The 14,736-nt window shown below is 42.2% G+C and overlaps 2 protein-coding genes across 2 annotated transcripts in view; both read left to right on the top strand.

Moving 5' to 3' along the window:
- Window positions 1-1,744: 1,744 nt before the first annotated feature.
- myclb (MYCL proto-oncogene, bHLH transcription factor b) lies at window positions 1,745-9,474 on the top strand. The gene is made up of 3 exons (XM_074613870.1): window positions 1,745-2,062; window positions 3,434-4,159; window positions 6,155-9,474. Exons 2-3 carry the CDS (start codon window positions 3,478-3,480, stop codon window positions 6,943-6,945), a joined length of 1,473 nt encoding a protein of 490 aa, XP_074469971.1. The 5' UTR covers window positions 1,745-2,062; window positions 3,434-3,477; the 3' UTR covers window positions 6,946-9,474.
- A 589-nt stretch (window positions 9,475-10,063) lies between these two features.
- trit1 (tRNA isopentenyltransferase 1) overlaps window positions 10,064-14,736 on the top strand; it is a 44,640-nt gene continuing 39,967 nt past the window's right edge. The window contains exon 1 of the mRNA XM_074613872.1: window positions 10,064-10,319. Within this exon, the coding sequence (XP_074469973.1) occupies window positions 10,158-10,319 (162 nt within the window). The 5' untranslated portion in view covers window positions 10,064-10,157. The remainder of the gene's footprint in view (window positions 10,320-14,736) is intronic.

Below are 14,736 nucleotides of genomic sequence, written 5' to 3'. Positions count from 1 at the left end.
CGGCAATAGTTTCGTGGCTCGAAAATAAGGGCAGAGACAGAGAGGGTTTCATATGGCAAGAAAAACAAGAGTCAGCAGTTGTTGGTGTGCATCTGCATGTGTGTGTGCAGCTGTTGTGGTGACACACATGACATGGCAGACACAGAGCGTTGCTTTCATATTGACTCTCTCAGAGAGAGATAGAGAGGGGGGGAGGGGGTTGGGGGGGGGGGGCTCTACATCATAAGCTTGATATTGATTACAGAGACTATGAGATGCATGGGTGACATCTGATACTGCAGCCATATGTCCGCAGGAAATCACTGTGACCACCACACACACACATGCTTATCTCCGCCTGTTGTATAAGATGCCCTCCTTTTTACAGTCTTTCCTATGGAGGACGGAACCAGCCTAATTAAAAAATGAACAAATAAATTAAATAACTCGATAAATATATTGGCTTGGAGGTTCCCAGAGAGAATGAAGAAAAGAATATAGAAATAAATACGTTTTGGGGAAATAAATAGGGGGGATATGCAGAGGGAAAATCATGCATAAAGAGATATGTAGATAAAAATACAATTTAATAATGAATAAATCAGGGCTGCCCCTTCTTAATCGATTAGTCAACTAATCGGTTGTTTTGGTCTTAGTCGACTAAGATTTCTTTAGTCAATTAGTCGTTTTTATGCTTTTTCATGCACAGAGACTTATTTCCAAGAAACTTAGGAGCACATCTCTGGCAAACACAAGATTTAAAGTGGTGCTTTTGTGTGATTCCTTGTGGAGAAACTCTGTTTCACAGATTTGTCGATTAAATCAACTAATCGATTAGTCGACAAAATCATACGAGCGTTAGTCGACTAAGAATTTCTTTGGTCTAGGACAGCTCTAAAATAAATACATCCATCCATTATCTGTAACCGCTTATCCTATTCAGGTTTAGAATACCGTAAATACATTAAGAAATTAATTTAAAATAGATATAAACAAAATAAGTACAAAAATAAATAAATACATTTCAATGTAATAAAATTAATAAATAAATAAATTAAAGTGAAAATTAAAAAGAAGAGTAGATAGATAGGGGACACAATACTTCTATTTAAATGGTTCATATTTTGTTTCACTTTGTTTAGCTCTTTTTTTTTTTACTGTGTTAGCTGATGCATCTTGTTTTTTGCACTATCCCCATTGTTGCTGTACACTGCAAATTTCCCCACTGCGGGACTAATAAAGGAATATCTTATCTTATATATTAAATTTTTTTATTGGCACAGAGTACAATGAAGCAGTACAACTATAAAGGAGTCAGTGTTTTACGTTTTACACGTTTGAAACAGTGTTATCCTAGACAGACTTATCTTATCTCAAAGAAGCAAATTAATTGATGTCACATTTTTATCAATTAATTGATGCTTACATTTATTTTTTACATTTTAAGTTCATTTAATGGCATATTTATTTATTTATCGAGTCATTAATTTATTTATTTACTCATTTTGACTTTTTTTTCATGCAGCATGATGATTTAACACACATGTTCGTGCATTTCCACTCTTCCACTCACTCACACACACACATGCACACGTTGTTATTATGTTTGCATAATAATAATTATTGCAAAAGCAGAAGAGTGTCATCTTATGAAATCGGTGTCATATAATCCTCCTCTAGTGCTGTTCTCATAAGATCCCCCTCTGCAGAGCGTCATGTTGAGTGTGTGTACTGCACCTTTAAACAGCAGGCGTGGCTCTCCTACTACGACCCGCCTCTTATGCATAACAGCCAACTCTCCTTCACCCGGATCATATAGTGCAGTAGTCGGCAAAGAAAGTGACCACAGCCGAAGCCTATCTATCCAACCCGTTTGAGCTGCGTTGACTGCGACCAAACGGACTCATTCAACCTTCAACTACTGTTTACAACCAGGAAAAAAAGACACCCAGCGGCTGCACATTGGAGGCAGTTTTACGCGTAAAGGAAACCATCGTAGCTGCTGCTGCTTTTTGGACACTTTATATTTTTGCGCACGGCGGATCTATGAAGACGCGAGCAGGTTTTTCACTCTCAACACCAGGTAATAACTCTTTTTATTTCAACTTCTCTCGTGATAGGATGTTTAATACACAGGGTTGGCTTAATGAGTGAAAGTTGTGGGTTTTTTTTTTTGCAGCTTTCTTCCCAGCTGCTTAATTAACTGATCAGCGCTTTTTTTTTAGTCGCAGCTGAATTCTTTGAGCTTTGAGCTTGAGAGTTGAATCTGAGGAGGAGCAAAATATAAACTACTTTACATACAATTGAGCATGTTCATTGGTAGGCAGGACTGGTAGGCTACCTGTCCATCCAATTAATCTATTTCAATCTAATTTAATCACTATTTGCTGCTGAGCAGTCAGCAGAAAATAGAAACCCCTCCTCTCTCCCTCTCTCTCTCTCTCTCTCTCTGTCACAGTATACTACTAAAGCACTGTTATGTAATGAAACACTGTTGCGAAACTTGGAACTTCTCAGCAGCAAAAACACACCGAGTGGTTTAGCTTTTAACTTTGCAACATTTTGAGCATTTAAAGGATACTCTGTGTTTTGTTTTTTTCCCCTGAGAAATCACCAGTTTTTGTTCCAATGCGTATAATAGTTGCCAGTGACCTTATAAGGACACTGGTTGTAAGTCTTAATTGGCACACCATGTTCTTTTCTGATGGGCTACAGGTACACAGATTATCTGATGCACTTTGGTGGGTGTTTTTAATCTGGTACACTTGTTTCTTTTTAATTGTAGGATAATATTGAGCTGTTGCATCCAAAATAGCTGCATTATTACGCATGGCCACAAAATCAACTCAACATGTCCACAGACAGGGGGTGTGTGATTATTATGATGAGAATAAGGCTGATCCTGTTCTTATCTCCATGCAGACAGAGGGAACAGCATGTTCAAGAATCATATATTTATATTTACATATATATATCTTATATTTTATATTTACATATCAATGAAATGTTGCCTTTTTAAATAGGAAAGTGCACATTTTTGTACATATAAATGATTTAAAGTGCAGGGGGCACTTAATCTGGTACACTTGGAGTGGATGTTTTTTCCTTTGATGGTTTATTATAGGATAATATTGAACTGTAAGAAACATCCAAAATAGCTGCATTATTAAGCATGGCCACAAAATCACACCCCCAACATGTCCACAGACAGTGGGTGTGATTTAATATGATGAGAATATGGCTGATCCTGTTACCTGTTATCAAGATTCAAGATTCAGGTTGTACAGGTACAAACGTGTGAAATACTTTTTGCTGGGAAGCTCCATTCAAATAATAAGTTACATTACATTACAATTATAAAGAAGAAATACTTTGTACAAGGGCATATTAGGAATATATATATTAAGAAAATATACAGTATAAGATAGATATACATTTGTTCCTCTCCATGCAGACAGAGGGACCAGGGAGTGATTCACCCCCCTGCCTGCAGCCCCCATGCCGGGCATTAGCTCCACCGCGCCTCGGTATGAAAACTGGGACATGGACCACCTCGACCACTACCAGCATTATTTCTACGACGACCACCACGACCCGGACGAGGATTTCTTCAAGTCCACCACAGCTCCCAGTGAGGACATATGGAAGAAATTCGAGCTGGTGCCGACCCCGCCCATGTCTCCTATCCGGGCTGCGGTGGAGGGGTCTGCAGGCAGCAGGGTCGGGCTGCTGCACCACCCGTCTCTGGGGGACAAGCTGGAGTGGGTGTCTCAGTTCTTGGGTCAGGAGGATGAGCAGCAGCAGCAGCAGCAGCAGCAGCAGCAGGAGCTGCCCTGCAAGCTCACCGCCACGGCAAGCGACTCCTTCGGCAACCTGAGCTCCATCATCCTCCAGGACTGCATGTGGAGCGGCTTCTCTGCAGGACAGCAGCTGGAGAGAGTTGTAGGAGGGAGCTGTCCCGGGACGGGGACCGGGACCGGGAGCGCTGCGGCGAAAGTCTCAGCCGGCTCTGCGGTCACATCTCCGGGGAGGGTTCAGCAGTGTGCACCCGGAGATGCCTCGGCTCTCAGCGGACTAGCTGCGGACTGCGTTGACCCAGCTGCGGTGCTCACTTTCCCGTTAACCGGTGGATGCAAGAAGCAAGTGTCCTCTGGTTCCGACTCTCACACCGACTCATCAGGTCAGTAACATGCAACATATATTACTATAATAGCTCTTCTTTGACTTCTAGTTTGTCTGTGGTGAAGTAAGCTTTATGGTTGTTACCATATCCTTATTTGTAGTGAGTTTAGTGACCATAATCACACCTTCTTATGGTAGTTTTTTAGACTCATCAGGTCAGTGACAGACGGAATATGCAACACTTTTCTGTATATTACTATAACATATCTTCTTTGACTTCTAGTTTGTCTGTGGTGAAGTAAGCTTTATGGTTAGCCACATCTTTTTATGGTAGCTTTCTCATGATATTTCAATAATATTCCTTTAATTTTACACTTTTCTATTTGCTTGCACAAAGTATATGCAACTTAGGGGCTTTTCTGTATATTCTGTATATTCCTATAATAGCTGTTCTTTGACTTCTAGTTTGTCTGTTCTGAAGTAAGCTTTATGGTTGTTACTATATCCTTATTTGTAGTGGGTTTAGTGACCATAATGGCACCTTTTTATGGTAGTTTTCTCATGATATTTCAATAATATTCCTTTAATTTTACTTTTCTATTTGCTTGCACAAAGTATTTTTTTGTAAGTGTGACTTATAGGACTTTATTTGACCTCAAATGTCATGCTTCTTTCTTTCATTTTAGTTTTTACTTTGATTAGCCCATTATCTGGAAAAAAAAAAGGGGTTGGCATGGCACATGATGACTGCATTGCGTTACCTTGGTGCATGCAACACATGCTTCAAGCCCTGAGAGCGACACGCCCATTGAAACATCTGCTGCTTGGCATGGCTCCAGCAGACCAGCTGCTACCTCTCTCTCCCTGTTCCTCCAGTCTGACTTATGATAACAATATCCTCCCCAGCAGTCCCTAGCTGGCTCAGATCTGACATGAATTCATTACTCATTATTATTGGAACTTCATGTAATTTGGAGGGGAAAGAAAATCAACGCTGTTTTAGTTATTATTATTGTCTAGCCGAAATTTTCCCTGACTCCAGATTAAATTTTTTTTTTTCCCAATTTCTACTCCGTGAACCCATATGATTGAGATTGGTATGTAGGCTGCCATGTGATGTTGAGCTCGGACCATGCATAATGGTGTGTGGAATGTCACAAAGGGAACTTGTTGCTGCATTCCTCCACTCCAACAGGCTGCAGCGCCAATTGTGTCAGTGGGGTGGATTTGGTCCGAGCCAGCCCGGGCTGTGAATAGAGCGGGATTAGCCGTTTTAGGAGGTCGGCTAGGCGTGCAGAATTTCTTTGACCTGAGTTTGAGGCCATGTTTCACACCGTTTCAGGGGGTAATGTGCGCTCAAAGAAGAGGAGAATGAGCAATCGTAAATGCATGTAAGCTCCAATAAAGAGCCATATGGGGCTATTTGAGGGAATCAATTCTGTTTGCTTTGTGATATAAGATGACATACAAGGGCTGTTGTACATAATCGGCAGGCAAATCTCTTTGTCCGTCCCCTCTTTACTGTTATTCATATAGAGATTACTACTTTCTGAGCAGTCAAATCCGCAGAGGTGCAATTACTTTAAAAGTGTGTTTCAATTTACAAGAGTATTGAAAATCTCCCGGGAGTCTTGTCAGTTGGCGGGAATCAAGTCGATAAGACCTCTCCTCGTGTTTAATACCCTGTTTCCACTCTAGTAAATAGAGCAGCAAATGGTTTTAAACGTGCGCAGCGTTGATTATTAGTCAGCTCATTTTTAACGGGAAGAGTTGTTGATTTGCACCTGAGTGCTTCTCAAACCAACCTGTCTCTCTCATCCTCACTCGGTCCACATGAGTGGAGAGAGGGAGCTGACAGTGTTGTGAGATCATTATGAGTGAAGTTCATTTCTACAGAAGCATTTAATTGGTTGAAGGAGGCAGTGAGTGTGTCCAGGGAGGTGGCTCCTTATGTGACTCATCTTTCCAGCTGTCACCTGCAGTCATTAACCATGTATTTTTTTATATATTATATAAGCACATAATTTAATACATGCATGTCTTGCTCTTTCAGATGATGAAGATGACAAAGATGAGGACGAAGAAGAGATCGACGTGGTGACAGTGGAGCACAAGCAGCAACGCAAACCTCGTCGACTGGTCAACGCTCGCAAACCGGTGACCATAACGGTGCGAGCTGACCCTATGGACCCCGGCATGAAGCGTTTCCACATCTCCATCCACCAACAGCAGCACAACTACGCTGCCCCCTCGCCGGACACACTTCCGCCAGTTGAGCCGCCTCGGAAGAGGGTACGGCAGGAGGCGTCCTCCCAGGTCACCCAGCCGCACCAGAACTCTCATTACCACCAGCCGCGGCCCGGCCACGCCCCTCTGAACTTAGACAGGAAGTCTCATGGGGCCGCGACTGGAGTCAGGTCGGAGTCGCCTACCCTCAGCGCCTACTCGCCTACCTCCTCCTCCTCATCACCTTCGTCTCCTCCCTCCTCGTCCTCTTCCTCCTCGGCGTCCCATTCCCAAAGCTCCCCCTCGAAGCCCCATTCCTTCTGCCACCTCTCCAGCCCCCAGTCGTCCGACTGCGAGGACACGGACAAGCGCAAGGCGCACAACTTTCTAGAGCGCAAGCGACGGAACGACCTGCGCTCGCGTTTCCTGTCGCTGCGGGACGAGATCCCGGGCCTAGCGGACTGCCCCAAGACGCCGAAGGTGGCGATCCTGACGCGGGCCACGGAGTACCTGCAGCAGCTGCACGTCAGCGAGAGGCAGAAGGCTCAGGAGAGGAAGCAGCTGAAATCCCGGCAGCTGCAGCTGCTGCAGAGGCTGGCGCTGCTCAAACGCTCCTGAGCGACGGGGGCGGGGGGATGGGGGAGGTCGGCTGTCACCACACACACGTACACTCACAGAACTGAGCTACATGAAGGAGAAAAGACACTAATGTTCACTTTGAATTGGTCACGTTGGAATAGTGCGGGTGGATTTATTTTTTTTTGTTTTCTATTTTTGTGGTTTGCACATTAGCTTCTGAGTGATTGACGAGGCCGATCAGGACAGCGAGCTAGGGACTGATCTTATGGGGGCATCTTACGGGCAGATTAACATGTCCATGGTTACTCAATATAGGTTTGTCAAACTGTTATATTTCCCCTTGCTGAAAAAAATGTTAAAAAACCGTTGCTTGCTACGGGAAGACTTGCTGTGAATGCAGCAGCTTCTAGTTGATAAACTGCTACAACTGTGCTGTCTAACTGCTGCATGGTCTGGTCAGACGTTTCCTTGATTGTGATGGTGCACAGCAGAGATGTCTCCTCTTTCTGCCTGTCATCAGTCTAAAGCCCCTGAAGTTTCTCTGTATTCGTTTTCTTTACAGTCTCCTGCTCCTTAGCGCTCTGCATATCTACGACTTGCACATTTTGTGCCTTGTTTTTCTGCTCTTTTTCCATTTTTCATTCTTTTCTCTCATTCTCCATAGCATCTTGTTCTTTTCTTCACACTTTTTTCCCCTCTTCAGCTTCTAGCTTTATGCTTGCTGATCATGGGAACGCAGGGAGCTGTAGTGGGACTGTACTGAGCCATGCAACAGCGATGTCACAACTGTTCTGCACCTCTGGAATAGCTCAGGTTTAAGTCCTAACTTCTGTGCCTGCAGGTTTTCCATTCAGTGTTGCATCATAAATGCTTCAACAGCAGCAACCATGCCGGAACAGTAACGACCAGTTTTGTAGCATCATTTGGAGAAAAATATGTTGCCATACAGGCATTGTTTGAGATTTATCCTATTTTCAATCAATATCTGCTAAAAAAAAAAACACTATAAAGATCTTTAACTAAGATTTCTCTTTATTGTTGTTGTGCCATGGAGACCAGCCAAAAGGTGAATGTTGGCTTCAAACCATCAACCAAAAGAAACTCTTAGAGAATGGCTTAAATTTGAATCTGTATGTTTTAAGCAACATCAAAAATGCCAACTTTTTCGCTTTGAGATGAAGCCCAGTGAGGTCCAACTGTACATTTCTTTCATCTTGCTGTCTGATATATTTGTAAATTGTTTTGCATTTGATGTAATGCCTATAGAAGCCTTTCAATGTACGTAGACTATCCTGTTGGATGTTATGTATATAGTACCCTGACTGTACAGTCCCTTCCAAACCAAAACCAGAGCTGTCAACTATACTCATCCTAGTTTTTGTTCGGCCCCGCGTCCTAAACCGGGGCCAAGCTTGCTGGCTTTTCAAAGATAACTCAAAGCTTCTATTTTTGTTAATAAAATGATTATGAAAAAAGAGTCAAAATAAAACACTTACTGAACATTGATCACACTAGACACTTTGTCACCACATTTGTTTGTTTGTTTTTCTGCAATGCCTGTTTGTTTTCTTTACTGTTCATTGCGTTTTCTGTCTCTGGGGTTTCTTTTATTTGTACAAGTCAAGAGTTGACAAAAGTTTTATACTATATTTTCCTACCGAGTTGTGTTTCAGTGTGCGCTAATGACTGTTTTTGTTGTTGTAGCTGGCAGGGCTTTATTGGTGGTTATGTGCTGAAAATTGGCATGTGTAGTCTGCTTTTTCTCTGTGGAGTGGAAAGCACCTGAACGCTCCTGTATTCAATCCAATCACTATAGCTGTAGCTCTCTCTTAAATCTGGCGCGGGTGGTGAGGAGGGAGGGCGACATAAGAGGATCTGCCGATTAAACTTCTGGCTGTGTGTAGCCTTTAGTGACCTTACTGCTTTCTCTCTGCTTTTTTTTTTTTTTTTGCAAACCTGGTGCTCCCTATTGTTCCCATAAGCCATGCAACAGAGAACACTGTAGCCCTGGATCGAGTACTGTAAATGACTCGGTCATGACGAGTAGCATGCTCTGCTCTTACCAGCACTCAGGAAACTCCCACGTAGCCTGTAGCTCTTGTGATGGGGCCAAAGGCTGTGCTCGAGGAAAACACCCCCCCCTGCTATAATATGCTGTAACATAATGCCAGACCCACACGGACAGAAAGAGAGCATCAAGGGAATCAAGATGTACCTGAACGAACACAGGATATCATTAATATTCCCTTCCTTCTTCTAAATCAGCTGTAATATTTTTTCTGCTAATTAATTCAGCACAAACCACCATTAGCCCTGATTTTTTTTTCTCAATATGGGTGCACCCACAGCAGTGGTTTGCCCAATTTTTTTTTATTTGTTTGACTTGTGTTGGTCACTGGTCTCTGCTGTTGGCACAGTCACGGTGGACGTTGCTTACTTATTTTTGGGAGTTTAACTACGGTGATTTTGGAGCCTTGTTTCAGCACTTTGTTTTTTCTGTACCTCATAAGCCTCTATGTATGAAGAGTAAGTCAGAAAAATAATAAATTCATGGTTTGACATCATAAATGACCTGTTTGCTTCATCTGTTTGTCTCTTTCACACACACAATAATAATCATCTAGCTATACAGTGTATTTGTTGTTTAATTTATAGCTGCACACAGCTACAATTAAATGAGTTTTATTATATTGCACACATTTATTTCCCATTCAAACCACCTGTATGAGTGAACACACATCTCCCTCTCCCCCAGCCGCCATTTGTTCTGAGCAGTCTCCAAGGTAACTGATCCTGGCATCTTTGCCATGGCAACAAGCATCCTTGCTGCAGAGCTCCCAACAGTTTCCATAGAGACAAATTATAACTATACATGCAAAACCTCCATGGAAAAGGCATTTTTATAAATTGTTATCAACAATCTGATCTGTTTCACAAATGCAGCAATAAGGGAGAGATAAGACACCTTATTGACTTGATTGAACTGGTTTTTGATTATAGTTCTTTAACATGTAAAGCTGCTGATACCAATCAAGAGTGTTTAATTTAAACCAGTGAGGCTCAAATGTTAAAATAATTACATTTAGTTAAAGGCTCATAAGATGAAAAACCATTCCACACATTATCCCCCATCAATCAATGTTGCCACAGTAACGGCTGCCTGTTGCCTAGTAACAGAGCCCTCCTCTCATCTCCAGATACCCACTGCGCCTGCGCGGTGCCGTCAGCTGGTGCTCAGAGGAAGCAGCATCATGGCGGCGGCCGCTAGCAGCGTGCAGTGCAGAGCCTTAAGGAGAGCGATGTTACCGTCTTTAGTGGTGATTCTGGGAGCTACCGGTACCGGGAAGTCCAAGCTGGCGGTGGAGCTCGGAAGACGGCTTCAGGGAGAGATAATCAGCGCTGACTCCATGCAGGTAGGAAGACTGTCAACACGAGGGAGTCCTCGACATGGCAGCCATAATAATGCTCCTGATGACACACTTGCGACTGAAATAAGTCGAGTAGAGCAGAATAACAACAGTTAAATGAATGCAAACCCGAATAGAAAGCTAGCAGGCTGTCGTATATAGCCTAAATCACAAATCAGACTGTGAAAATGACTGTAAATAGTCACTAAAATGCGACTATTCCTCTACCACGAGCAGTTAAAGGTCTGCACTGACTCCTATCCAACACTAAAACACCTTAGATCCCTGAGACAACAAGACAAACATCCTATTAACATACATGCACATACACAGTCTGTCTTTCTTTAGTATGTATCTTTTAAAGGAAAGACAGAAAACACACACACACACAAAGGAAATGGAGAACATTATTATAACAACTCATATCAGCTGTACCTTTTCCTCCTCCTACCTTATATCTCTTGGTCATATAGTTTAAAAAGACAACAACAGGGCTATAATTCAATATTTTGGGGCTTTCAGTGACATGCATGGCAATGTGATCTCAAGATGCAAGGTATCTCAATTGATGATGATTTATTAAAGTTTAGTGAGTGAGTGAGGTGTAAACCATTCAGAGAACATTATTGTTATTGCTAGTTTTGTGTGACATCACCATACAAGCCTGTTCAGTGAAATCCTGAAGTTAATTTCTATGATAATTAAAAGATAAGATATGTCTGAAATGTCACAGCGGCAAAAGAAGTACAAGACTGGATGCATAGATAAGTAACTAGAATACACTTCGCATTTTGGACATCTGCTATATATACAATATGAAGCATGAAAAATAAGAATAAAAGGTACTATACAAGCCGGACAGAAGTAGTAACCATAAAGTGTTTTGTGTAAATAATCACTAATAAATTGAAGAAGTACAGTACATTGCAGTAAATAACTGAATACAAGCGAGCAGGCTGTCATCTAAACTGTGAAAATGACTGTAAATAGTCACTAAAATGCGACTATTCCTCTACCAGGAACAGTTAAAGGTCTGCACTGACTCGTATCCAACACTAAAAACACCTTAGGTCCCTGAGACAACAAGACAAACATCCTCTTAAATGCATGCAGCACAGAGTGTCTTTCTTTAGAGGCCAGTTAAAGTCATTTAAAGGAAAGATAAACTCCTTTAAGTCATTCAGAAAAAACACACACACAAAGGAAATGGAGAACATTATTAACAACTCATATCAGCTGGTCTTTTTCCTCACCTTCTGTCCTCCTTATCTTATATCTCTTGGTCATATAATGAAGACTTTAAAAAGACAACAACAGGGCTATAATTCCGGAGTCTCTCCTCCTCTGCTTGCTTGCCTTCAGTCATACACCGCGCGCGTTCTCGCTCCACACACTGCAGGAGAGTTAGTTTAGCTCTGAGAATATCTAGTGAATGTACAGTGGAGGTTTGTGCAGAAATAAATGCTGCAGCTCCTCCAGACCAACAGAGGTTTCCCGTGTCTTGTGAAGTGGCGGAGCTCCGCAGCAAGAAACGTTATCGTCTCCCTGCGGGCGCAGTCGGAAGACAATAACATTTCTCTTCCTGCTTCAGCCCCGGCACCGACCCGCTTTTCCTGCTTCAGCCTCCCGGGCTGAAGCAGGAAAAGCCAACACTAGGATCAGCATTGATTCATGGAGAGACCTTCGTCTGGTCAGCTAACATTACTGCCAAGCAGCTGAAATATAGAGTGATATTGTGGTTTTAGCTGACGTGTGTCGCCTCACTGTTTTGAGCGGTGCTCGTTCATGTCTATTTAGAGCGAGCAAGCGCGAGCCCGACGCTGACTTTCGTTGACTTAACGGCCACAGGTGTTGCTGCTAACAAGCATTTCTGAAAGTTACAAATAGTCCCTTTAATGTTATTGCTAGTTTGGTGTGACATCACCATACAATATGAAGCATGGAAAATAAGAATAAAAGGTACTATACAAGCCAGACAAAAGCAGTAATCATAAAGTGTATTATGTAAATAATCACAAATAAATTTGAAGAAATACATTGCAGTAAATAACTGAATACAAACATTGCACTTGGATGAATGGAATCAGGCAGGTAAGGTGTCCTGTGTTTTCAGATAACAGTGTTGGCAACATGAAATACACTTATTGCAGAGACAAATATTTAATATGTTATTATACGTTATTTAACAGAGGATATTTAAGCAAAATTATCTCCATAATATACTGGAAATTAAAATAAATGGTACTTTCCCTGGAGGATAAATGCAACGGAGATCATGAAATATACTCTTTAAGTCACATTACTTTTTTAGATGAAGGTAAAATATTATAATGTAAGTAATGACAACAATGTCATCACGATATCTATATAAAATTTAAAAATAAATAAATAAGTAATAATAATAATGCCATCAGTCAAATTCATCTTTAACATTGTTTATTGTGTGTTTTGTTTCCTTTTTTTTTTTTTTGCAGAGGAATTACATTAAAAATAAGAGTGTAGGGAGTTGGAGAGAGAGTCTGTAACCATAACTGTATATATAAAATGATTTAAGAGGTGCTGGATTATTTACAGAATATTATCAAATGTGTATTAATATATCAATATTTCATTTTTAAAATATCACATTGTTATTGTCAACGCCGGTATATCACGACACCCCTAACTGAGTAATTTGTTTAGATACTGTAATATAGCAGCGTGTCTCTGGGCTAATTAAAGCAAAGTAAAAAATGAATGGAGATCAGTGATGACTTAGTATCTACACACCGTAAAGATATTTATTGGTTCATTCATCTCGGCGTCTTTTATTGCTAATCCAGTAACAGTAAAAACAATCATATTCAACAGGAAGTAGTTAAAGGTTTATATGATAAGCAGTGAGATCTCAGAGCTGTATGACGACGGATGACTGTGTTGAAATCACAGGATAGTGTGTGTGTGTGTGTTTGTGTCAACGCAGTGACATTTAAAAAAACTCAGGTTTGCATCTCTTTGCTCGTCTCTCTCTCTCTCTCTCTCTCTCTCTCTCTCTCTCTCAGCCCCGCCCTCCCTTTTTTGGTTCTCAGGCTCCGTTGCCGCAGCAACCAGAGGGCACGCACACAAAAGGAAAGGTTGGGTACAGGTTTGAGCCTGGGTCACACTAGAGAGTGGACACGTACAGTAACTCCACTTTATCCCTATCAGCCAGCAGTGATGCCTCTGACTGCAGAATTCACCCAACCACATCGTGTTCACTCTTTCATCACCTTGCTCCTGTTTCATCACCATCTTTCTTCTTCCCACCTCTTGGTTCTGCATTGTCCTTGAGAGTGTGTGTGTGTGTCCCTGCGGGGAGCGCCCTCTTCCAGCAGTCACCTGGTAGGCTACTGGGTAAACTGGGTTACGCTAATAACATTTCAGCCCAGAATATCTCAACGACCAACGAGCCCTGGTGGAGAAAAAACAAGTGGCCTAGTTACGGCACGTCAGCCCCAGCCTATCTCCACAATCCCTGGCCTTGTTGCTACCCTCCTGTTGGTGTGTGTGACAGCGAGAGAGAGAGAGACATGCAGACATGGAGTGAGTGAGAAAGAGACTGCTTATGTGAGAATGAGGCTGTGTATAGGCTAGAGCTGGCCTGTGTTGTCTTTGGGATAGGAAACAGTCTGGTCTTGTTTGGGAGAAAGCAGCATTGTGCTGAGCTGGTGCATATTCAGCGCCGTGCTACGCCGGCCCAGCAGCTGATAGTGAATGGGCACGCTGTGGCCACTGGGAAGTGTCTATTGTCCCGGGGAGAATTGGTTCCCACACTCCCTAACACTCCTATTGTGTTCTGATCACCCCCTCCTCGCCCTGGCCCATGCCCTCAACCCACAGTTCATTGGACATGCAGGGGGATATTATTCCCTCATTAAATGAACATGCTATCTATGGCACACACACAAAGTGCTCGGCTGTACTGTCGGTGAATGGGGCACCGCCAAATAGTGTACAACCCGTGGTTCCCAAAGTGGGGGTCCAGGGAGCAGCGGGGGTCCCTACAGAGGCTTCCAGCAAAAACGTCACTGTTCTCTCACTCCTGTGAATTATGGGAAAATGTGTGCGTGCACAGTGTGATTTTACGTTTTACAGCTCTCACTGTACCTATCGCCTCACTTATATATAGCATAATTGTGTCACCAGGTAGTTGTGAGCCTGTGAAGTCTCAAATTAGCCAGTTATGTAAAGTATTTTTTATTTCAGGCACAGATAATGAGTGTTCTGTGCATCATATTCCCAATTAGATTAATCCAGAACTGAGTTAGTAGTACAGTACGTCATATGCTGTACTAAATTTAACTGGACTCTTTGGCCCTTGAACATTTAATTCCCTGAGATTCCTTTTTCTTTGTAGTGCAAACTTACCAGTTTTAGTTTGAAAAAAAAGATTGGATTCATTTTC

This window comes from Sebastes fasciatus, chromosome 17 (genome assembly GCF_043250625.1).
Source record: "Sebastes fasciatus isolate fSebFas1 chromosome 17, fSebFas1.pri, whole genome shotgun sequence".
Lineage (NCBI taxonomy): Eukaryota > Metazoa > Chordata > Actinopteri > Perciformes > Sebastidae > Sebastes > Sebastes fasciatus.
This window is presented reverse-complemented; position numbering and strand designations above follow the sequence as displayed.

What these genes read in the sequence shown, in the direction of transcription:
- myclb (XM_074613870.1), top strand. Translation starts at nt 3,478, where the DNA reads ATGCCGGGCATTAGCTCCACCGCGCCTCGGTATGAAAACTGGGACATG. An exon ending in CTCTCACACCGACTCATCAG is followed by an intron (nt 4,160 to 6,154) that starts GTCAGTAACATG and finishes TTGCTCTTTCAG; the next exon opens with ATGATGAAGATGACAAAGAT.